Here is a 22479-nt window from a genome sequence, read left to right as displayed (position 1 = left end):
TTGGTGAGGCATGATTTCCCTTTCGAAAGGCCATGTGGACTCTCCCCCAACACATTGTGTTCATCTATGTACCTGGTAATTCTATTCTTTCATATAGTTTTCATCAATTTGTCTAGTACTGAAGATAGGCTTACTGGCATGTAATTGCCAGGATCACCTCTGGAGCCTTTTTTTTTTAAATTGGCATCATATTAGCTACTGTTCAGTCAGCTGGTACAGAAGCTGATTGAAGTGATAAGTTACATAGCACAGTTAGTAGTTCTTCAATTTCATATATCAGTTCCTTCAGAACTCTCAGGTGAATACCATCTGGTCCTGCTGACTTATTACTGCTTTATTTATCAATTTCTTCCAAAATCTCCTCTATTGACACCTCAGACTGGGACAGTTCCTCAGATTTGTCACCTAAAAAGAATGGCTCGGGTATGGGAATCTCCCTCACATCATCTACATTGGAGATGGATACAAAGAATTAATTTAGGAAGTACTTTTATCCCCATTTCACAGATGAGGAATTGAGACCCAGACAGATTAAGTGACTTATCCAAAGTCAAACGGGAAGTCTGTGGCAGAGCAGGGAATTAAACTCTGGTCTCCCCACTCCCAGGGTAGTGCCCCTCACCATAATTTATTGTTATTATTAATCATCATTTACTGATTATTCCTTTAATCAAACCAGGGGTATGTTGTAGGTCTGTATCGTATCTTATTAATAAGGGTTGTGATGCATTTAATCTCATATCAAATGGAATTAGGCAAGAATAATTCAAATTCTGTTTAATATCTCATCCCGTAAGCCTCCCCAAGTAGGAATAACAAAGGAATTTGCAGGGAATTTGGCTCATTCAGTGTTACAGAAATGGAGAATGCCTGGCCGGAGATAGAGACTGTCACTACTGCATTTGAGCTATGCTGTACATTACTATGAAAATGGGAACTGGTTCCATACAATGACCTATTTTGCTGGCCTGCAATACACAGTTTCTCATTCTACTAAATTACTTTTGCACTACAGTCCATTAGTAAGAGTTGTTCAGCTGAAAGAAAACTATCATATCATATATATGAATTTTGCTGAACATATTTGCTAATAATGTATATCAGGCCAGTAGAATGTTATTTTATTATTGCAGCAGTTTTTCTATTGCAAACTGCAGAACAGATTCCTTTAATATGACATTAATGTCTGTAAGTGCTCATAGTCACATTTCTAAATTTGATTAGAAGAGATAAGATTCAGACTTACTAAAACCCAATTTTGCTCTCTCCTGTCACAGAGACAAGGACAAACCAATTCCCTGACCTGATCTTACCATCACGCCTAGAGGCTGCATAGTTAATCCTACCAAAAAAGCAAAGGTTATGTGTGAACAACGATAGAGAAATCTGTCATTAAAATGATACTGATCTGTCAATATACAGACTGCATTAAAGTGTATAACCACAAAGTATGAACGTGTTTGGGATTTTGCTTCCCTCCACCCCGAAGGAAATTCAGGCCTGGCTTAGCAGAGCTATAGGATGTCATATGAGCCTATGCGGATAAGCAATAAAGAGGTAAAAAGATCATAACCTTTGTACGGACACCCATCAAGGCATTCTTCTTGCTACAGTATTTGCAAAATACATTTACAGTCTGCAGGAGAGGCAGTGTCAACTAATGGTTGGACTATGGGATTAGGAGTCAGCTTTGCGGCTGCCTTGCTGTGTGACCTTGAACCTTTGGTTTTCCTGACCTGTGATGGGAATAAAAATTTTTACAAGCCTTTGAAATAATGAACATCTTATTATTGGGATTATTACTTTTAGCTATTTAGGTGGAGAGTTTTTGGTTTTTTTTTAAATTAAATATACCAGAATTTTGTCAAGAAAACAGTTGCTTTGGAAAAGCTTCTTCCGCTGCGATTTAATTGTCAGTGGCAAAATGTTACAGAATGAGGAACTGTAATATACTAAATTAGTCCATATCCTTAATAAATTATGAATTCACGCAGTCAAGAATATATGAATGTAACCCTGCATAATTCCTTTAACCCCACTCAATATTGCTCTGTTTATACATTCAGAGATTGCATTAGCTCTTTTGGCCACAGGGCCACATTGGAAGCTCATGATTACCATTACCCCCAAGTCTTGTTCACAGTCACTGCTTCCCATCCTGCAAGACTAGCCTGCATTCTTTCTTCCTAGATGTATGACTCTACATTTGGCCACACTGAAATATGTATTGTTTGCTCACGCACACCTTACCAAACAACCCAGATCACTCTGTATTACTGACCTGTCCTCTCCATTATGTACCACTCCACTTCCCCAATCTTTGTGTCATCTGGAAACTTTATCAGTAATGATTTTATGTTATCTTCCATTAATACAAAATGTTAAACAGCACAGGGCCAAAAACCCATCCGTGCTGGACTCCACTAGAAACACCTCTGCTCAGTGATGATTCGCCATTTACAATTACATTTTGAGACCTATCAGTTAGCCAGTTTCTTAATCCATTTAATGTGTGCCATATTGATTTTGTATTGTTCCAGTTTATTAATCCAAATGTCATGTGGTACCAAATCAAACGGCTTACAGAAAACTCAGTATATTACATGAACACGATTATCTTGATCAAGCAAAGTAATCACATCAAAAAGATAAAGTTAGTTTGATAAGTTCTGTCTTCTATAAATCCATGTTGATTGGCATTAATAATATTACCCTCATTTAATTGTTGATTGACCCCTCTATCAACTGTTTCTTATTTTTCTCAGGATCAGCGTCAAGCTGACGGTCTATAATTACCCACCAAATTCTCTATCTTTTTAAAATACTGACACAACATTAACTTTCTTCCAGTTTTTTGGAACTTCCCTAGTGTTTCATGATTTATTGAAAATCATCAACAACAGTCCAGAGAGCTCCTTGACCATCTCTTAAAATTGACAGATGCATGTTTTATCTGGACCTGTTGATTTTAAAAAGTCTAATTTTTTAACATCCTCCTGAGTTACTGTTGGAATGGAAAGTATTTCATCACCATCATATGACATGAATATATTATCTGTCTTTTTTCCCAAATACAGAACAGAAATATTTGTTGAACACTTCTGCCTTCTTTGTATTAATATGACAAACGTACTATTTTTATGTAGCAATGGAAAAGTACTGTTGTTGGGACCCCTTTTGTTCCTAATATACTTGAAACAATCATTCTCCTTAACTCTTCTGGCCACCAGTTTTGTCTTATGCTTCTCTTATCATTTTTCTGCAATTCCTAGCATCTATTTGTATCAATCACTATAAAATTTCCCTTTTTTTATATTCAATATATATATCAAATACACACACACTTCCCATCTCAGCCAGCCTTGTTTTCTAACTAATGTAATCTCTCTCAATTTTGGCTTTTTGGGCATCTAGTAAAATATATTTAAACTGTTCCCAATTATCACTTGCATTTTTCTATTTAAATTCTTTCATCCAGCTGATCTGGCTCACAGTTGTTTTCTGTTGCACCTTCCGTAGTTATAGCTGCGTCCACTATGACTTCGCCCCTCCAATCCCTGGCCCTGCCCTTACAACAGGACTTGTGTAGGGAGCCTTCTAAAACTGCCTATTGCTACCTTACTCAATTCCTGCACGGGGAGAATTCTCTCCAAGCTGGACCCTGAGTTTTTCGGGTCCCTTTACACTTCAGAATAAAGAGTCCATAACAGGAGGGAGAGGACATCCTCTGGAACCCTTACACACAGTCCCCTCTTCTAAACATCTGGCAATCCTGCCTAATTCTGGACAATTATTGGACAACTACTGGCCCCCATTACATGTTGCAGGTAAACACTGTGTGCTGCAACACTGACAAAACCTAGCCCCGAATCTGGCACAAGTGGCTATGAGTCTTGAACAGCTGACGTAGCAGCTTCTGTGCCACTCCTCCTCCCTCCACCTTCAGTGGATGTATGACAAACAAAGGTGTATGGGCTTCTTTATACCCAGAAGATCCCAGCTGTACAACACACAGCAGGTCCAGGATTGGAGAAGAGTGAAGATGAGCTTTATGCAACCTTTTCACACCTCTTTACATGCCTCAGCTGTGCAATTCTCAGCATCTAACCCAGTATTTCTAATTTTTCAACTCTCCTATGATAGAAGAAATATCTTTCATCATTTAGCACACAACAGTTTTCATTATTAAATATGTAGTGCCATGATGTGGTGTAAAATAGCTTTGCCATTGAAAAGTAAAGGCCACTCCAAGGCTACAGCAGGTATTCTTTTTGACTGCTTTCCATGCATATTGTGCCACGTTGATTTAAAGTGAAAGGAAATAGTCCACTCTTGTCTCTATCCCCAAATTTGTAAACTAATCTATTCCCCACTTATTGACAATCTTCAATCTAGTTAGATCATCCTCAATCTAGTTAGATCTCATGAAGATCATCCTGTACAATGGGTCTTCAAATAACAAATTGTATTTCAAATACATTCAGAGGCAAATTACATGATACTATTATTGCCCTTCTTCTGACCTAAGTCCGTGCATCGAATACCTTAAACACAAAACTCAATCCTACCCAAACTAATCACAGGAAAAACCCTAATCTGGCAACAAGCCAAGGAGTTTTGAGCAGACAAGGAAAAGTCAGAAGTTTCTTGGTAGCTATTTGTTATTGCACTTACAGCTCTCTCACTCCTGTTATTTGACTTATACCAGTTCTATGCAAAAAGTGACATGACTAGGTATATATGCCTATATCTGTATTTATTTCCCCATCCGTCTGCATATATGCTATAAACAGTGATATTGGTATGTTACATGTTGTATAGCCAATGGGTTGGCCTATTCAGAACAGCATCCCATTATATTCTCTAAGTATCACAGACTACCTATAAAATTGTATACCATATCTGGAAAAATATACATTTATGAGTGGATGGTTATTTACAGCCAGGACTGAAATTAAGGATACTGTTTTGTTAACGCTTAGCATAAAGCTAGCTTGGAAATACAAAACCTTTATATAATTAATGGGTATGCCACATAAAAGAGACTTTCATACTGGAAAAAAATGAAACTACATCATGCTAATGATATGGATTTATAGTTCTGTGTTGTGCTTCCATAAATTTCAATCCCACTATGGCTAAATAGCAAGAAAGCCTGTCTCCCCCTGGGACAGCAGACTGCCTCTCCTACATGATTCTTCAGTGAAGTCAAAATCCCGATTTTATTTTTTTATAATTAAAGTGTTTAGTCAAATTTTCTACTAGCAACACTAAAAAAACCCAACATACCAGCACCCTGATGAAGATCCTGTACTCTGCACTCAGATGAGAAACCCCACTGATCTCGGCTTACTCGTATGAGTAAAAATTGCTTATTGAGTATGTGAGTTTGGGATTAGGTCCCAAAACAAGGCACATAAGTAAAGTAGTCACTGTCAGACACCTGTTAAGGTTGAAAACAGTATCTATGATCATTATAATCCCATTCTCACACACACTTAAACCTTTCTGAAAAAATCAGCTTTTGGATTGAAATTATCCCTGTTTGGCCTCTTCCATAACGGTGAATTTTCCTCGAAAATTTGAGCAAAATCAAGACTTATGAGAAGAGCATAGGTATTTTTGAAATCTAATACCACCCCCTAACCACCTCATTCATATGGCCAAAAAAATGAGCAATAACTCCAGAATTCTATTCCCACTTTTTCCACTTATTGGCCTTAAAACACTTCTCACTTGTCTAGCATGTTAAAAACACACGTTAAGCTTCACAAAACCTGTGTGAGGTACTGAATTATCACTCTGCACATTGCAACTTTGCCGCTCTTTATTCAAGAAGCTTCTCTCCAACAGTTCTCGGCATTCTTGAGCATTCAAATATGTGCAAACCTGTCCTTTCAAGTTCTTATACCGCATTGTTATGAGGAGAGGCTGAGGGAACTGGGGTTATTTAGTCTTTAGAAGAGAAGAGTGATGGGGGATTTGATAGAAGCCTTCAATTACCTGAAGGGTGGTTCCAAAGAGGATGGAGCTAGGCTGTTCTCAGTGGTTGCAGATGATAGAACAAGGAGCAATGGTCTCAAGTTTCAGTGGGGGAGGTCTAGGTTGGCTATTAGGAAACACTGTTTCACTAGGAGGGTGGTGACGCACTGGAATGGGTTACCTAGGGAGGTGATGGAATCTCCATCCTTACAGGTTTTAAAGGCCCGGCTTGACAAAGCCTTGGCTGGGATGATTTAGTTGGTGTTGGTCCTGCTTTGAGCAGAGAATTGGACTAGATGATCTCCTGAGGGCTCTTCCAACCCTAATATTCTATGACTATTCACCATGGTATACATTGCCAATATACTCATCATTATGTGCTATACAGTACATTGTACACAGAGTGTACACACAGAGCAGAATTCCTCTTCACTCTTTGTATTTCTGTTTCCTGCTTAAGGTATAACCAAATGTGAATAAAATGGTTAGGGTCAACAATTTTATTTTATTGGGTCTTTCATTTTTTCTCCATGAACTAAAATCACAGTTCTCCATTGAACTGTTGACATTTTATTTTATTACTCTAAGTAATACTACAATACTTGCAGTACTTCTGTATACTTACTAAAGAGTGCCATGACTGACAAATTACAGAACAAATTACATGACCTCAAACACAGAGTTTAAAAATTATGTGCTAGGGTCACAAATCCACAGGATCAGTAACAGGCCCTAGTTTTGGAACAGTCTCTTGGAGGAACTTTTTCAGTGTACTAGACCTGCCCATCACCAAGGGGTCTTTCACTCTCTCACTTCCCCCAAGGTACAACAGATGGCCTCGCCACCTTCTTGATTGAAACTCTGGGGCTTTAGCACCCCTGCCTCACACCTTGAGCATTGCCCAGTGAGTCCAAATGAGACAGGCTCCTCGTAGAGACTTGTACACTCATCAGGGATTAATACACCTCACCAAGCCTTTTCAATGATTCTCAAATAGCATTGTCAACATAGTAGGATTTATTAGTCAATTGGAACACAGCATAGGAAGTCCTGAGGTCAGCATAGAGAACTGAAGGTTAAAGCACATAAACCATTCTGGTTAGTCCAGAGCCCTGCAAAGCTGTAGTGAACCCCCATGTTCAGGATGTTTGTCTCTCTCTCCATCTGACCTACTTCATCAAATCCCAGGTGAGAGCCCTGACTCCTTCCAGCAGCCAACTTTTATCCTCCCCACCTCACATCTCTGTCCTTTGTTCTGAAGCTGGGGGATGTTGCTCAGCTTTCCTGCTAAGAGGTGGGGAAATACATCTCTCTATGGTTGCTTGGCATCAATGTCCTGATGACTGGATTTGTCATTGTTGTCTCAGATTCTCTGTTGCTATGGGGTTGGCCTCAGCCAGTCTTTTTTCAATGACCCATTCAGGCTCAGACAGCAAGGTGATATTCATACCTGTGTCTCTTGCCTACCCTGAGAGCAAAACAATCTCTCTACCCCCCTCCCCGCCATCGTAGCCTTGCAAAAATTGAGGGAAACTGAGGCACAGATAGGTGTCAAAATATTACAGAAAATTCCCACTTCGTTACAGTGAGGCCCCCAAATCATTAGATTAAAAAAAATAATCTGATGATTTTAAGTCAAATAATAAATATTGGGTTCTTTTTATTTGTCATCTGGTTTCTGAGCCAGTGAGGTACACTTAGACTCCTCAACCATGAAGGCTAGAATTTCACTGCTTCCTCTCACATAAACTAACAATTACTTGAAACCAGAAGCTGGAGATTTAAGTAAAACACCAAATATTGCAAACCTGGTGATCAAATTGTAAGCCTCGGCTACACTGGAGTTAACATTAAATATTTACACACAGTAAATTTCAAACACATCATTAATGACAACTAAGTAAAAAAAAAGTGCAAAATCCCTCATGTGTAGTGAAGAAAAGAGTTTGGCAATTGGACCAGGCAGTAAAAAATAAGATTTTTTTGTATTTGCAAACTTCACAAACCCCAACATGCTTGGGAGGCAGAGGACAGTGAAAAATTCCTTTCTAACATTGTATTGAGATGAAGAGCAATATAGAGACAGTCTGCTGAGAATCATTCAGTTGAGTTGACCTAACTGTTCCATTACAAAATAAATGAATGCTCCGATGATAGGCGTGCTAAATATAGCATTGAAAAAAAGTCTAAAGCAATAATTTCTGTATCAGTATGTTGTTTGGGCTGATGCTGGCATCTCCCTTATCTCCAGTCTTTCTCTGAGTCTTTTTTTTTTTTAAGTCCCTCATCCTATTTCTTGGCTCCTAGTTCTATTTAGCTGTATTTAAATGCATGTTGTTCAAGTGAGCCAAGACCACTCGCCATCACTATTTATCACTGCACCAATTTTTGTGTCATTTGCAAAATTTACCAACACTGATTTTATATTTTCTTCCAGATCATTGACAAACATATTGAATAGAACTGGGCCAAAAACAGATTCCTGTAGCACCCCAGGGGATCAATTTAGCCTAATAGCGATGACTTTTGTTCAACTGGGACAGTAATTCCACTTTTATGAGAACACCTTCTCCCAGTGCTGTGGGGTTAAGTGGTGCTTAAGCAGATGTGAAGTTCTAATCTCTGGTCTTTTAATGTAGAAGTTACTTAACAACCATCGAAGTATATCTTAGCCCTTCATGCAATTCAGAGTGTGTCTTATTACTTCAATAGGAACAGCAACTTTAAAAAAAAATCTCTCTCATATCGCCCTTACGTCTATGCTGCATTCACCCTCCTCCCTCTCACCCCCCCTCCCCATAAGTACAAGTGTGAACATGGAGCTGATCACTCAAAGGCAAATTAACTCTATTTTTCATTAAATAAGAACAGGTTGCAAGTTTTTCTTTATCTTTGGTACAGCACATTGTGTGTGATTTTTGATGGGGGGAGAAAGAGGGAGGCAAATTCTGCACTGTAATTCAGCAGAGGTAAACTGTGTGAGACAAAAGAGAAGACTCCAGAATAGGTAACACTATACCCATCAATGTTATCTGTCCCTAAGGACAATGCAGGGTTATTATTTACAAAAGGAAAATTAATGGTTTCAGACAATGAACTGCACAACTTATGCATTGGGGGGAAAAAAGTCATTGCACTTCAGCAGGATACAGGCTTCTCCAAAAACCAACTGGACCAATTAATTTACATCAGGGATGAGTTTGGGAATGATTTTGTATCATAGATTCTTTTCTGTGTACAAGAAGATTCTTTTCTCTATATTGATTAGCAGAGTGTATGTGGTGATGTGAGTGTCTCTCTTGTTTTCTGAAGTCTTGTAGTATCTGTCCAAAGTGTCTGGTTGAGGTTATGTTTCTGGAACCTGAAGAAAAGGGGTGCATTTTAATTAAAGGTTAGGTCTGTGCATCGGGAATAAGAATTCTTTGGGGGAAAATGTGTGTTAGCTATTCGTAAAACAAACGAAGAAGTGAAACAATGTAAGGGTGTTAGATCTTGGTTAAAAGCCTTTGCTCAGATAAGCATCCAGTAGTTCCAAAGCTCATCCCAAGTTTATCCAGTGATGTGTTGGAGTTTGATAGCAAAGGCTAGTGGCTCTCTTGTTGAAATTCTGCCACCAAGCTGAAGGCAAGGTTGGCTACTACTACACCATCCCATCCCTACCAGAGATGACTTACCTCAGGTGCTCATAATAGTACATTGCAAGAGAAAATGTTTTGCCTTTGGAATAAACCAGATTGCACCAATTGGCAGATATTATCAAAAATATTCTCATGGGAGGACACTCCCAGATACCCTTATCTATTTGATATTATAAGAGTTGAACTTGGTGTCTCTGTCTTTGGTCATGGTAATGACAGCACATTTTGTGTTTAAATGGGAAAATAAATGAATAGATTCTCCAGTCCCTCAGCTCTCCTCTCTGCCATCATACACACATCAGGTACATGGGATTTACCATAGGCTCAGAGGGATATTTACAGGATCCCCCTTGTTAAATTCTGGGCAACACATCACTGAGTTTACTGATGTTTATCCCAAATTCAGCCATGTTGACCCAGTGCTGAAGATACTGAGAACGGGATTTCTTATGAAATTTCCACTTCTCTTTAGCTTCACTGAGGTTGGAAATTCCAAGAGAAATACCCATTTTCCCAGGATTTCGGCACTACTGCTTCCAGTCCCACATGGAATAAGGAAGTGCAAGAGCTCAAAGTAAACTGAATTTTTCCAGACATCAGAAAAGATTTGACTTTAGTTTGGGTTTTGGATGATGGCCTGAGACAACTTGCATTTTATCCAGACTATCCATTTCCCATATTGCTAGTGAGGATCATAGAATCATAGAATATCAGGGTTGGAAGGGACCTCAGGAGGTCATCTAGTTCAACCCCCTGCTCAAAGCAGGACCAAAACCCAACTAAATCAGGAATGTTGTTTTCGAAGGTGGAATTCAAGAGACTTCTCAGTGTAAAGGAATGCTGTCAAGACCTATCTTTCTATCAGATACTGCTCTCCGAGTTGTGCCTGCACTGAAATTCAATGAGGGCTGGAAGCACATATCTACAGGCTGAATTTGACTGAGAGTCTCTCTCATCAAGTTTTTAAGTGCTGTCTTAGAAGACTAAAGGAAGACATTTCCCTACAAAATGTTTCTTCTTTTTACTTTTTTCCCCCCATTCTGATTTTGGAGGAACACACCTTGCTTCTACCTATTTTTGTTTGGTAGTGTCTCGTTTATTTACAGCATTACTGATCATGTCACAAAAATAATTTCAGTTATAGGTTTAATGGCCTAAACAAATTTGTGCTCTTTGGTGGATAAATGGATTAAATGTGTCAAGTTTTGTTTTGCTCCCCATCCCCACTTTCAAAGCAAAAGAATAAGAGTATTTATCCATGCTTAACTAAAATTTCCCTTTCTTTAAGCAATAAGGTCTATAGATCCATTATAATGGAACTTCCACCTGCTTGCAGCTTGGGGCCAGCCAGACCTGTCAGTAACTGGCAGCAGGGGAATGCCCTGCCCCCGAAGTATCCTCCAGTTGAGAAAGTTTCCACAATCAGGATAATTCAAATACACTTTCTTAAGTTACAGATTTTGTTAAATACGCTTTGAGGAAAACCACAACAATTTCTCCTACTGCAGAAGATGGTAAATTCCACCAAAGGACAACTAACCCTAATCTTTCAATGCCAGTTTTCATCTCTATTCTGTATAATCCACTAGTCTCCAGGATGAGCCGGATCTGTGGACCTTATTACCTGAAAAAAAGGCAATTTTCAGATAAGTATGGATAAGTTTTCCTATTCTTGGAGCCATTAAAATTATTTTTTGTGCCAATGTGCTTCAAGAGTGGGAAGCAAAATTATTCTTTAAATATGGATACCAGGCATGGAGAAAAACTCTGCCAAAAGGTTAAAAAAAATGACGCTGGCTAAGACTGGATGACCAATTTTCAGAATTTGGTGAACAAATGGCCATCTAGCAGATCTCAATACAGGAGAAAATACTACTCTGCCCTGAGATTGTCAGTGTGCTCCTAAAGACTGGACTTCGATGCTGAACAGAAGAAATATTTCTTGGATTTATTTAAGGAATAAATGTTATGATAGTTGTAAGGACCACCTATCTGAATTAAAAATACAATACGGGGCCTCATTAGAGAAAGCTCCCAACTTCAAATAAAAAAAAATCAGAATGAAAATTGTAGCCCTTGAAAGGCCTACTCCATTGGATAGAGAACATAACAGCTCCTGCAAGGGTTTAACCTAGGTAATGCTGTAAAGAGCAGAATGAGGTTCCAAGGACATGTTCTATTCCCTGGGGCTGGAATAAGGTTGATGATCAAGAAAGCATTTGATGTTGGCATTTGTACAAAAAACTTCCTTTTCTTGAACATGCTAAGAACTTTATACTATAGAGACTTGATCTTTTTGCTTGGACACTGTTATATACCCATAACCAAGCCTTCCTGGGCTGGGGTCACACAAGGATATGTTTCACCGTCTTAACATGGTAGTTAAACCATGGACTTTGCACCCTCCAATAGAATAGGTTCTATATGTTGATTTCTCTGTTGGGCTCCATGAGAGTAATCACCACTTCATCTAAGTATCCATTTTAAACCTCACTGGTCCTGCAGTAGCAGAGCTCTGTAAGATAGGCATCTGAAGATCCAGGGCCAAGCTAATCAAGCCTGAGTATCATAGTCTCTACATCCAAAAAAGCATAAGCTGTATCTCATTCTGATGTTTTGTATTGTCCTGTGGAGCAGTGGAAAAGGTGAGAAGATGTAGCAGGGACCTTGCCCAGCTTTGCAAGATGCCATTCACTGCCTAAGATCCTGAGCCCTGACACACAGAAAGGCCCCAGGGCACTTTATTTTCTGTTTCTAGTTGCAAAGGAGTTGATCACCAGCCCATTGAATTACTTATGATGAGTGAGATATTTCTGGGTGCAGAAGTCACCCCGTTACTCCAACTTGTGCCATGTAGATCTTGATGCTGTTTGTCTCCCCCTTGCACAATGGCTGGGGCAGAAGCAGCTGGGCCGGTACTTTTCACTGGGCTGGGGTCAAAGGCAGAAGTCAAGACTAGTGACCAAGGTGAGGCAGGAGATGAATACCAACGTTAAGCCAAGCTGGGATCAATGGCAGAAGTCAGGAGCAAGATAGGGCAAAGATGAGATCTGTAGCAAGAAAGAGTCTTCATTCCTGCTTGGACAGCTCTTTGGGACAATGTCCTAATTTAAATAGTTGGTGTGGACTAACCAGGTGGCTGCAGGATTCTGTCTCTCTGGCCTCTTCAGACAGTGTTTCCTGCAGTTCCTAACCCTCTTCACGCAAAAAGAAAAGGAGTACTTGTGGCACCTTAGAGACTAACAACAGTATTTCCTGCAGTGCCTAACACTCCAATAATTGTTGGGTGCTGATTCCTTGGTGGCTCAGGACCCTGCAACAATGAAGCACTGGAATGGGTTATCTAGGGAGGTGGTGGAATCTCCTTCCTTAGAGGTTTTTAAGGTCAGGCTTGACAAAGCCCTGGCTGGGATGATTTAGTTGGAGATTGGTCCTGCTTTGAGCAGGGGGTTGGACTAGATGACCTTCTGAGGTCCCTTCCAACCCTGATTTCGATGATTCTATGAACCCTGATTATAACCTGCGGATCCTTACACCTTGTTGGGCAGTGCACAAGTTTGCTCCACCCAAGGCAGGAGAATCTCTCTGGGGTGGAGTTGATTATGTTCTTCCTACTTATTATGAAAATCCTATCGGACACACTGACTGCTACAACAACAACAGGTCTGTTATCCATGAAGTAGGGTGACCAGATGTCCTGATTTTATAGGGCAGTCCCAATATTCAGGGCTTTTTCTTATATAGGTGCCTATTACCCCCCAATCCCTGTCCCGATTTTTCACACTTGGTATCTAGTCACCCTACATCGAAGATACAAATGCTGTGAGACCCAATGAATCTCTATGTTTTAGTGGATGTAGTAATCTCTTTCTGGTATACATTCCCTGAACTGAACTGTAAAGATCACTTTTTAAAAAAATCCGATTCTCTGCAATCACCTGTTTCAGATTCCAAAGTCAGAAGGGACCATTGTGGTTATCTAGTCTGACCTCCTATATCACACAGTCCCCGAAAAAATTCCTAGAGTGTAACTGTTAGAAAAACATCCAATCTTGAATTAAAACTATGCCACTGGATAAGTTGTTACAATGGTTAATTATCCTCACTGTTCAAAATGTAAATCTTATTTCCAGTCCAAATTTATCTAGTTTTAACTTCCAGCCATTGCATCATGTCATACCTTTCACTGCTAGACTGAAGGGCCCATTATCCAATATTTTCTCCCTATTTGGATACTGATAGACATGAATCACATCACCCCTTAAATGAAATAGATTGAATAAAAAGGTTAACTCTTTGTGTCTATCACAATAAGTCATATTTTCTAATCTTTTAACTATTCTTGTGGCTCCTCTCGGAACCTTCTCCAATTTATCAACCCCCTTCTTGAACTGTGGGCATCAGAACTGGGAACAATATTCCAGCAGCAGTCACACCAGTGCCAAACACGGAGATAAAATAACCTCTCTACTCCTACATGAGATTCCCCAGTTTATGCATCCCAGGATTAAATTAGCCCTTTTGGCTGCACTATTGCACTGGGAGCTCAGGTTCAGCTGCCTATGCACTACCATCTGCAAATCTTTTTCAGACTCACTGCTTCCCAGGATAGAATTCCCCCATCCTGTAAGTAGGGTCTACTTCCTTTGTAGATATACACATTTACTACATTAAAATGCATATTGTTTGCTTACATCCCACTAACCACTCACTTCAGATTGCTCTGTACCTATCTTCTGCATTATTTACCACTGTTCGAATTTTTAAGTCATCTGTTAATTTTATCTGGGATAATGTTATGTTTTCTTCCAGACCTTGATAAAAATAGTAAATAGCATAGGGCCAGGAACACATCACAGCAGGGCCCCACCAGAAACACACTGGCTCAGTGATGATTCCCTGTTTACAATTATATTTTGAGACCTATCAGTTAGCCAGTTTTAAATCTATTTAAAGTGTGCCATGTTAATTTTATATCATGCTACTTTTTAAATCAAAATATTGTGCAGTACCCAAGTCAAATGCCTTAAAGAGGTCTAAATATATTATATCAACACTATTAACTTTTATCAGCCAAACTGGTTATCTAATTAAAAAAAAAGGAAATCAACTTAATTTGAGAGGATCTATTTTCCAAAATCCCATATTGATTGGCATTAATTACTACCCCTTTATTCAACAGGGTCCATATCAGCCACTCCATTATCTTGCCTGGGATCTATGTGAGACTGACAGGTCTATAATTATCCGGTCACTCTGTTTACCCTTTTAAAATACTGGCACAAAATTAGCTGTTGTAAGAGCAGAGAATATATAGCAGAGCTAGATCTCTGTCAACAGATGAAATAGAGTGAGATGTAGATGGGTTATCTGGAATTACTGAACAGGTATTATATAAAATCTGGATCATTGAATCATGCCTGTGTATGGTTTAGAATTCCCAATAGGCTCCAATATGAACTGGATTTCCATCTCAGTGATACCACTTGTATCACATTATGGCCATCTTCATATTTGTGCACATTCTTCTGAGATAAAACCTTATATCTGATAGTATTCATTCTCAGCTCAGGCCTATAATTGACTTCCCAGGCATCATATGTCTGTGTCTGTCCTAAATCCAACATATTCCAGGAAATGTATAACTTTGTGTGTTTGCTTCAGCTTTCTCTGTACAGAACCCTGATCAGAAAAATTGTTCAGAAAGAGGTAAGTAAATTTCCTTCTTCCCTGTGTTGAGTACTTTAAATATATTGTAAATATTTGATTATCTAATGCTGATAATCTGGCCTTCCTACCCTAAGAAGGAACAATTCTATTTGTGGGGAGGGGCATACAGACATGCATGCCTAGAAGAATCAGTATGTTTATGGCCTATTCTTTTCTGCATTGATCCACCATGCTGCACTCTTCTCATGAGACAGGGAACCAGGTGCTGAGGATCAGTTGCCCTGCTGCATTCCAGGGAGGGGAGCAGAGGAAACAGGGCTGATTTTATTATTCAGTTATTTATGGGAGCTTGTCCCCATAATCCTGCTTTTGATGGCGAAATGAAATTGGGTTCCGAGATTGTAATCCACTTGAAATATTTTCAGAGCCATTTCCCTGTCCTAAAAGAGGCTGGAACTACTTATGTCCCTCTCCCAAATAGGCCCTTTTTGGGTCCCAAATAGGGGTCTGGGATTCTGGGTCTCAAGTCCCCAGAATCACAACCCTCTGTTGTATGGGATCCACATGAGCCAGACAGGTCTTGTTCTCTCCTGGATGCCTAATCCTGGTATATCAGTAGGGGGCTGAGGGGTGATTACAGATGTCACAGCAAGGGGAGGGAGCTGGACATGAAGGCTCCTTACTGCCATTTGCAGCGTCCATACTGTGCCCAGTGCCCTCCATCCACAACTCATGGGGAAGCAGATGGGGAGGAGGTGGCTGTGCTCCACAGTGTGAAGCATGGCCAGGGCCCACGTGCAACCATATCTGGGGTGCTGGCACTTTGACTTCACTCCCATGGCAGAGATTGGGGAACTACTTGCTCTGGAGTCTGTTCTTTTCCAATCCTGCCTGCCTCCTTTCCTGCCAGGGGGAAGGGTATCAAGGTAACCCCTCCTGGACTGAGTTGGGAGGGAGACTGCATCTACCCACAGAATTGGCCCAATATTTCAACAAGACGCTCATGGGGAGGAAGTAGAGGGGAGGGGCCACAGTCCACACCTTTTGCCTCTTACCTATTTCAGCCTAGCTCTCTCCCTGAAGCCTTCAGAGCACCAGTGACTGCCCATGCCTCAGAAGAGGAAGCAGAGCTGAGGATACAATTCCTCAAATGGCAAATTATTGAGAATTGTTTATCTAAGAATTTGAAATGGAGTTTGGAATTTCCCTATGAAAAGCTCAGCAGCTGGGAGGGCTGCAACCACTGAGGATGCAGAAAAAAAACTGCAGGGAACTTTAGGAGGTGGTGTATTAACTTGCTACCAGCGAATGTTGGGTTTGAGTCTGCCCCCAAGCTGCAAGCAGTCTGTAATGCATCCAGAGGAGTTGGATTTGGGAGCTATAATCCCAGTCTATCCCATGGGTTTTGCCCTGGCATCAGAATCTAAGATACAGAGAAAGTCTGAATCTCACAAATCCCATTCTGACAGGTTTCAGAATAACAGCCGTGTTAGTCTGTATTTGCAAAAAGAAAAGGAGTACTTGTGGCACCTTAGAAAGCTTATGCTCAAATAAATTGGTTAGTCTCTAAGGTGCCACAAGTACTCCTTTTCTTTTTACAAATCCCATTGGCTCTGCCCATCAAATCAATGGTTTCCAGAGCCATCTACCACTCCCCAAAACAGAGAATAAGCAGAACTCTGTGAGCCATGCCCCTATAAGAGATCCATGCATGGACAGATCCATTCTAACAGATCCATTCTAATAAAATTCCGGCTCTGCCAAACTCAGTGGCAATACTCCAAGTGGCTTCAGTGGGGTCTGGATTTCACTCTGGCAATCCAAGAGACCTGCACTGTGCCCTTTGGCTTAACTAGAAGTCACATATACCTGTGATCATCCAGCAGGAAGGCGTTTCCCAGCAGATTCTAAAAAATATGATGGTTAATGTCTTTGTAGAATTTCACTGGTGTTTGCCGATAGACACACAGCACTAGAAGGCAAGGCATTTCTGCACAGAATCATCCTGCAGAGCAATCTTCTGCTGCTCAATTATATTCATGATAATATTTCTAGAAATAAAGAAGCTGGAGCTAGATGGAAGAATATTGGAGTGATGGAAAACCTGGCAGGCCAAAAGGTACATAGAGTGAGATTTGGATACAGGAATGAATATGGATATAGATACAGGAACATAAACCTTTAACTAAAATTGCATCAGCTCTCAAACCATGGCCTATGGAAATTTGGCTAGTCACATAAGGCCAGCGACTCACCTTCACACCCAGAAGCTTCTAAAGGTCTCCAGGCTCTTCAACATAAAGAACTTGGAAACCTATAGAAGCAACTGAAAAGAAAACTTAACTGCCCCCATTAGGAGTGGCAAGGTGGGTGAGGTAATATCTTTTATTGGACCACTTCAGTTGGTGAAAGACAAGCTTTCGAGCCACTATAATTGGGGCAGCATATAAGGACAATGTAAAAGCATATGGTTCTTACCGGTCAAAACTCTGACTTCTGCTTCATTTCCAGTTCTTGAACTAGCAGGATTTTTTCCAAGGCATCTATAGATCCCACTGTCTCCTGCTTGGATTCTGCTAATCTGTAAAGCTCCAGAGGGCAAGACAGCCACTCGGGTGTCACTCGGGCTCAGGATCAGGTCTTCCAGGTTTTTTTGCCAGTGTACCATCGGCATAGGCTCTCCAACTACTTCACACTTTAACAAAATTGTGTCTCCTGCAAAAGCTGTGACAGATTCTGTCTGGGAAAGAAACCTCAATGGTCCTGCAAGCACAAAGAAAAGAAGCAATTATATAGTCACTGAAAATATAAATTGCATGCTGTTTCTATGTTGATCTGGATTTGGTTAATCATGCAATCTGAAGAATAAGTGATGTTCAGACAAGTACTTTGAGGCTTCCGTGGCTGCTGAATGACTATCAGTGTGCCACTAATGAGTGTAATTTAAAGAAGAAAATAATAGATGTGTTTATTGACATAAGAAGAGTACCAAATAGCAACCCGTTGCTTACAAACAACTTCAGGAATAACTTTTATCAAAGTACAAACACCATGTTATGCAATACAAACTATTCAGAACAGGATGAAATTCAAAGAACGATGTACTGAAATTAGGTAGGGTTAAGAAACTTTTGTTATTTTTCACAACTTTCCACCTAATGGAATCTTTCTTCCATGCTGCACATCAAACTGTACGACTGACATACCCTCTGAAAGGGTACTATTTGTTGTGTTGAAACAAGGGACGTATATGTGCATGTTATTGCGGGGGGAGGGAGCAACGCCTATATTTAGGCTGCCTACCACTCTTCATTATGAAGGATTCTTGCAGCCTATTTTTGGAGAAGTTCTAACACAGCTGTTGTTTGCAGCAGGTCTTCAAAATTCAATAGGCCCCAAGGCTTTGAGCTAGTCTGTTAAAAAAATCACCACTTCCCCCAAGGAATCCAAATGAACGATTTAAGTATCTTTCAAAGCAATAGTGGCAGCAGCACTGGGAACATATGGGAGCTATCAGAGGTGAACCCGCTCCCTAGACCCGACACATGGCACCAATAGCTCATTCCACCCCTTCTGGGACAACCAAGTCTCTTGGTAGCAACTAATGTAGTTAGTCCTATATCTGAATTGGTAGCACTCTCTGACTCAGAGTTCAAATTCTGCTGATGTATGATAGCAGGGTTACTACAGGGGTAGATACTAGAAATTGTTTGTATCTTTTGCTTAGAAAGAAATTACCTACAAAAATGCACGTTTACCAACCAAAACACCCCCCACCCAATGCCTAATCTGGCATTAGGAAATGGCACATTTATGGTTGCCAATGCAACATTAATTCTGCCCCCTCATGCATATGAGCATGATACTGTCTTTAATGATATGATCAAACTATTCCCACCCACCCCAAGTACACCAGCCTTATTCCAAGCATGGGATACCAAAACTAAAAGGCCAGATCTGTGAAAAGTCAAGTAGGTGAAAGCTGCAAGAATTGGACCTGGCCTGAGTGATTCAAAGATAATGCCCAGATTATAGGCCTCTATGGTGATGTTATCAATGGCAACAGAAAACTGAGGGAGAAGGGGAGAGGGAATGCTCAGTTGCCAAATGATGACGAGATGTCATCAGAGAAACAGGCTGAAGTTAGGGTTTGGATAGAGGGAGACAGGTCTTTAGCAGAGAGTTAGATCTGTGAACCATCAGTATAAAGATGCTATTTGAAGCCACCCTCATGGATAAGATCATTTAGAAATAGGAGGTAGAGAGAGAAGAGCAGGTGGACAAGCACAGAGCTTCTTGGAGAGGCCTATTGACAAAAGGAGGGAGTGAAGAAAAAAACCCATCAAAAGAGATTTTGAAAGCAAATTGGAGGGGTAGGAGATGACCAGTAAGAGGCAAGAGCCTCAAAAGTCAACAGAGTACAGTACTTCAAAAAGTAGGGGAATGGTCGCTGGTGTCCGAGGCCACCAAGAGTTCAAGGAGAAAGAAAATAAAGGCCCTGGCATTTTGACCAATAAGAAGTCACTCAAAAGTTCACTGAGTGGGTAGGGCAGAAACTAGTATGGTCTAATAGATGTATTGTTAGAGCTGGATTCAGGAAACCTGGGTTCAATTCCTGGCTTATCCACATTTCCTGTGTGATTGGGGTCAAGTCACGTAATCTACCCATTATCTCAGTTCACCACCTGAGATATTTCACATGAAGAGGGAGGGCAGGGGTGTGAGGATGAAATCCATTAATGATTGTAAGCTGATCAGATATTATGGTAGCAAGAACTATATATTATTATTATTTATACTTCCATAGTGCCTAGGAACCCCAGTCATGGTCTAGGATCCCATTGTTCTAGGTGCTGTACAAACACACATATAATATACACACATTTAGCTAAATAGTCAAGGATGGAGTTGGAGGAGAGGAACACATGCATCCTTTAACTTAATAATGAATTTTAATGACAGTAACTGCAACCTGTGAAAAGGTTCCTGCATGTTAAAAAAAAGTCATACTGCATATTGTCCAACATGTTTAGTACTTTGTAATCATAATGATCACAGTTAATACATATTTCAAGAGTACTTTGCTCTGAAAAGAGAAAGAACAACTAAACTCTACATGGTAGTTTGGAATTCCACACCACAGGTGAACAGCCGTCAGCTGCACCCTTCCATAGTCTACAGAAAGATCAAAAATGCTACATTTCAAATTAAGCTGTTGGCACAGACACAGGATGTAACAGCTTTTCACACACAGCAAAGCTGAAATGAACTAGAAAAGCAGAAGCACTGAACGCTTTCCATTTTAGCTTTGCTTTAAATAAAAAATTAAAAAGTTAAAAGCAACATGAGTGTGGACAGAAAGCTTTTAAAAGCCACTGCTACATCCATGTCAGCAGAAAAGAAGGTTCATGAAAGTTTAAGAGAGCAAAACAAACAAACAAACAAACAAAACCTGTCCATCAAGATAGCATAGGACCAAGGCTTTTGTCACAAACAGCTGGCTGTCCTCAAGAGTCCATGCAATAATCCCAAGAGTCTCCATTTTAGGCAAATAAAATAAATAAAATAACTGCAGGACCAAGGCTGATTCTCACTTCGACCTGGCCACCCTAAGTAGTGACTCCAGAACTCCTTAAGAATGTTAGGCATAATACAAACAACCATCACCCTCCATACGTCACAGATTCATTTATTGTAGGAAAGGAGGAACATGCTTCACTTCACCTGGAACCCCTGTGGCACATGCACCTTTCGCCAGACACCACACAAACCCCTTCGTGAGTTCTGTGTGGGAATCCAGACCCAGAAGTTTGGGGTGGGGTTAGAGAGAGAGGAGGGTTGGAGGTCTTCCTTCCAAGCCCATACGCAAAGCAGTGCAAGTGACTGCAGACTTTCCACTCCTGCTGTGGAAAAAGTCCTTCTAAACAAGGGTGTACTGGGGACGGTGGTGGTGGCTGAGAGAGATATGCCTATTTCAGTGGTGAATTTGGCTCTTGTCAAGGTTCCTTCCCCACTCTGAACTCTAGGGTACAGATGTGGGGACCTGCATGAAAACCCCCTAAGCTTATTTTTACCAGCTTAGGTTAAAACTTCCCCAAGGAACAAACTATTTTACCTTTTGCCCTTGGAATTTATTGCTGCCACCACCAAGAGTCTCACAAATATATAACCAGGAAAGAGCCCGCTTGGAAACGTCTTTCCCCCCAAAATCCTCCCAAGCTCGACACCGCCTTTCCTGGGAAAGGCTTGATAAAAATCCTCACCAATTTGCATAGGTGAATACAGACCCAAACCCTTGGATCTTAAGAACAATGAAAAAAATCAGGTTCTTAAAAGAAGAATTTTAATTGAAGAAAAAGTAAAATCAGGATGGTAAATACCTTACAGGGTAATCAGATTCAAAACATAGAGAATCCCTCTAGGCAAAACCTTAAGTTACAAAAAGACACAAAAACAGGAATATACATTTCATTCAGCACAGCTTATTTTACCAGCCATTTAAACAAAACAGAATCTAACGCATATCTAGCTAGATTACTTACTAAGTTCTAAGACTCCATTCCTTTTCTGATCCCAGCAAAAGCATCACACAGACAGAGAGAACCTTTGTCTCTCCCCCACCCTCCAGTTTTGAAAGTATCTTGTCTCCTCATTGGTCATTTTGGTCAGATGCCAGAGAGGTTATCCTAGCTTCTTAACCCTTTACAGGTGAAAGGGTTTTTCCTCTGGCCAGGAGGGATTTAAAGGTGTTTACCCTTCCCTTTATATTTATGACAGCTCTACTGTATATAACACACACATTGTTACAACTCATGGAAAAGATGAAGAAAGACACTATAGTTAGGATTTTCAAGAGTGCCTAAGTGATTTAAAAGCACAAGACTTTGTGACCCCCAATGGGACTTGTGCTCCTAAGCTACATAGGTGCTTTTGAAATTCTACCCTGTAGATGGCTACAGATTGGTGCAGTGTGGTATAAGGATTTTATCAGTCACAGATTGGATGGCCAAGTTACGTTTGCGAGGCAAAGTCACTAGTTATGCACTCAGCCCAAAGCACCACCACTCGACACCACCATACATTCTATATATACCACTTGTGTTACAGAAAAGACATTTTAGGCATGTTTTAGAGAGTTTTAAAACATTATTGGGACTTTTCATTTTTTCTAAGGTCAGGTACCTTCATT

At 40.3% G+C, this 22479-nt stretch overlaps 1 protein-coding gene across 1 annotated transcript in view; it reads right to left on the bottom strand.

Moving 5' to 3' along the window:
• Window positions 1-22479, bottom strand: part of DCC (DCC netrin 1 receptor) — a 948458-nt gene that overhangs the window by 499165 nt on the left and 426814 nt on the right. Inside the window, exon 3 of the mRNA XM_077816218.1 lies at window positions 17769-18053. Within this exon, the coding sequence (XP_077672344.1) occupies window positions 17769-18053 (285 nt within the window). The remainder of the gene's footprint in view (window positions 1-17768; window positions 18054-22479) is intronic.

Source organism: Eretmochelys imbricata, chromosome 5 (assembly GCF_965152235.1).
Source record: "Eretmochelys imbricata isolate rEreImb1 chromosome 5, rEreImb1.hap1, whole genome shotgun sequence".
In the NCBI taxonomy this organism is placed as follows: domain Eukaryota; kingdom Metazoa; phylum Chordata; order Testudines; family Cheloniidae; genus Eretmochelys; species Eretmochelys imbricata.
The sequence above is the reverse complement of the archived record's forward strand: the minus strand, read 5'-3'. Positions and strand labels throughout refer to the sequence as shown.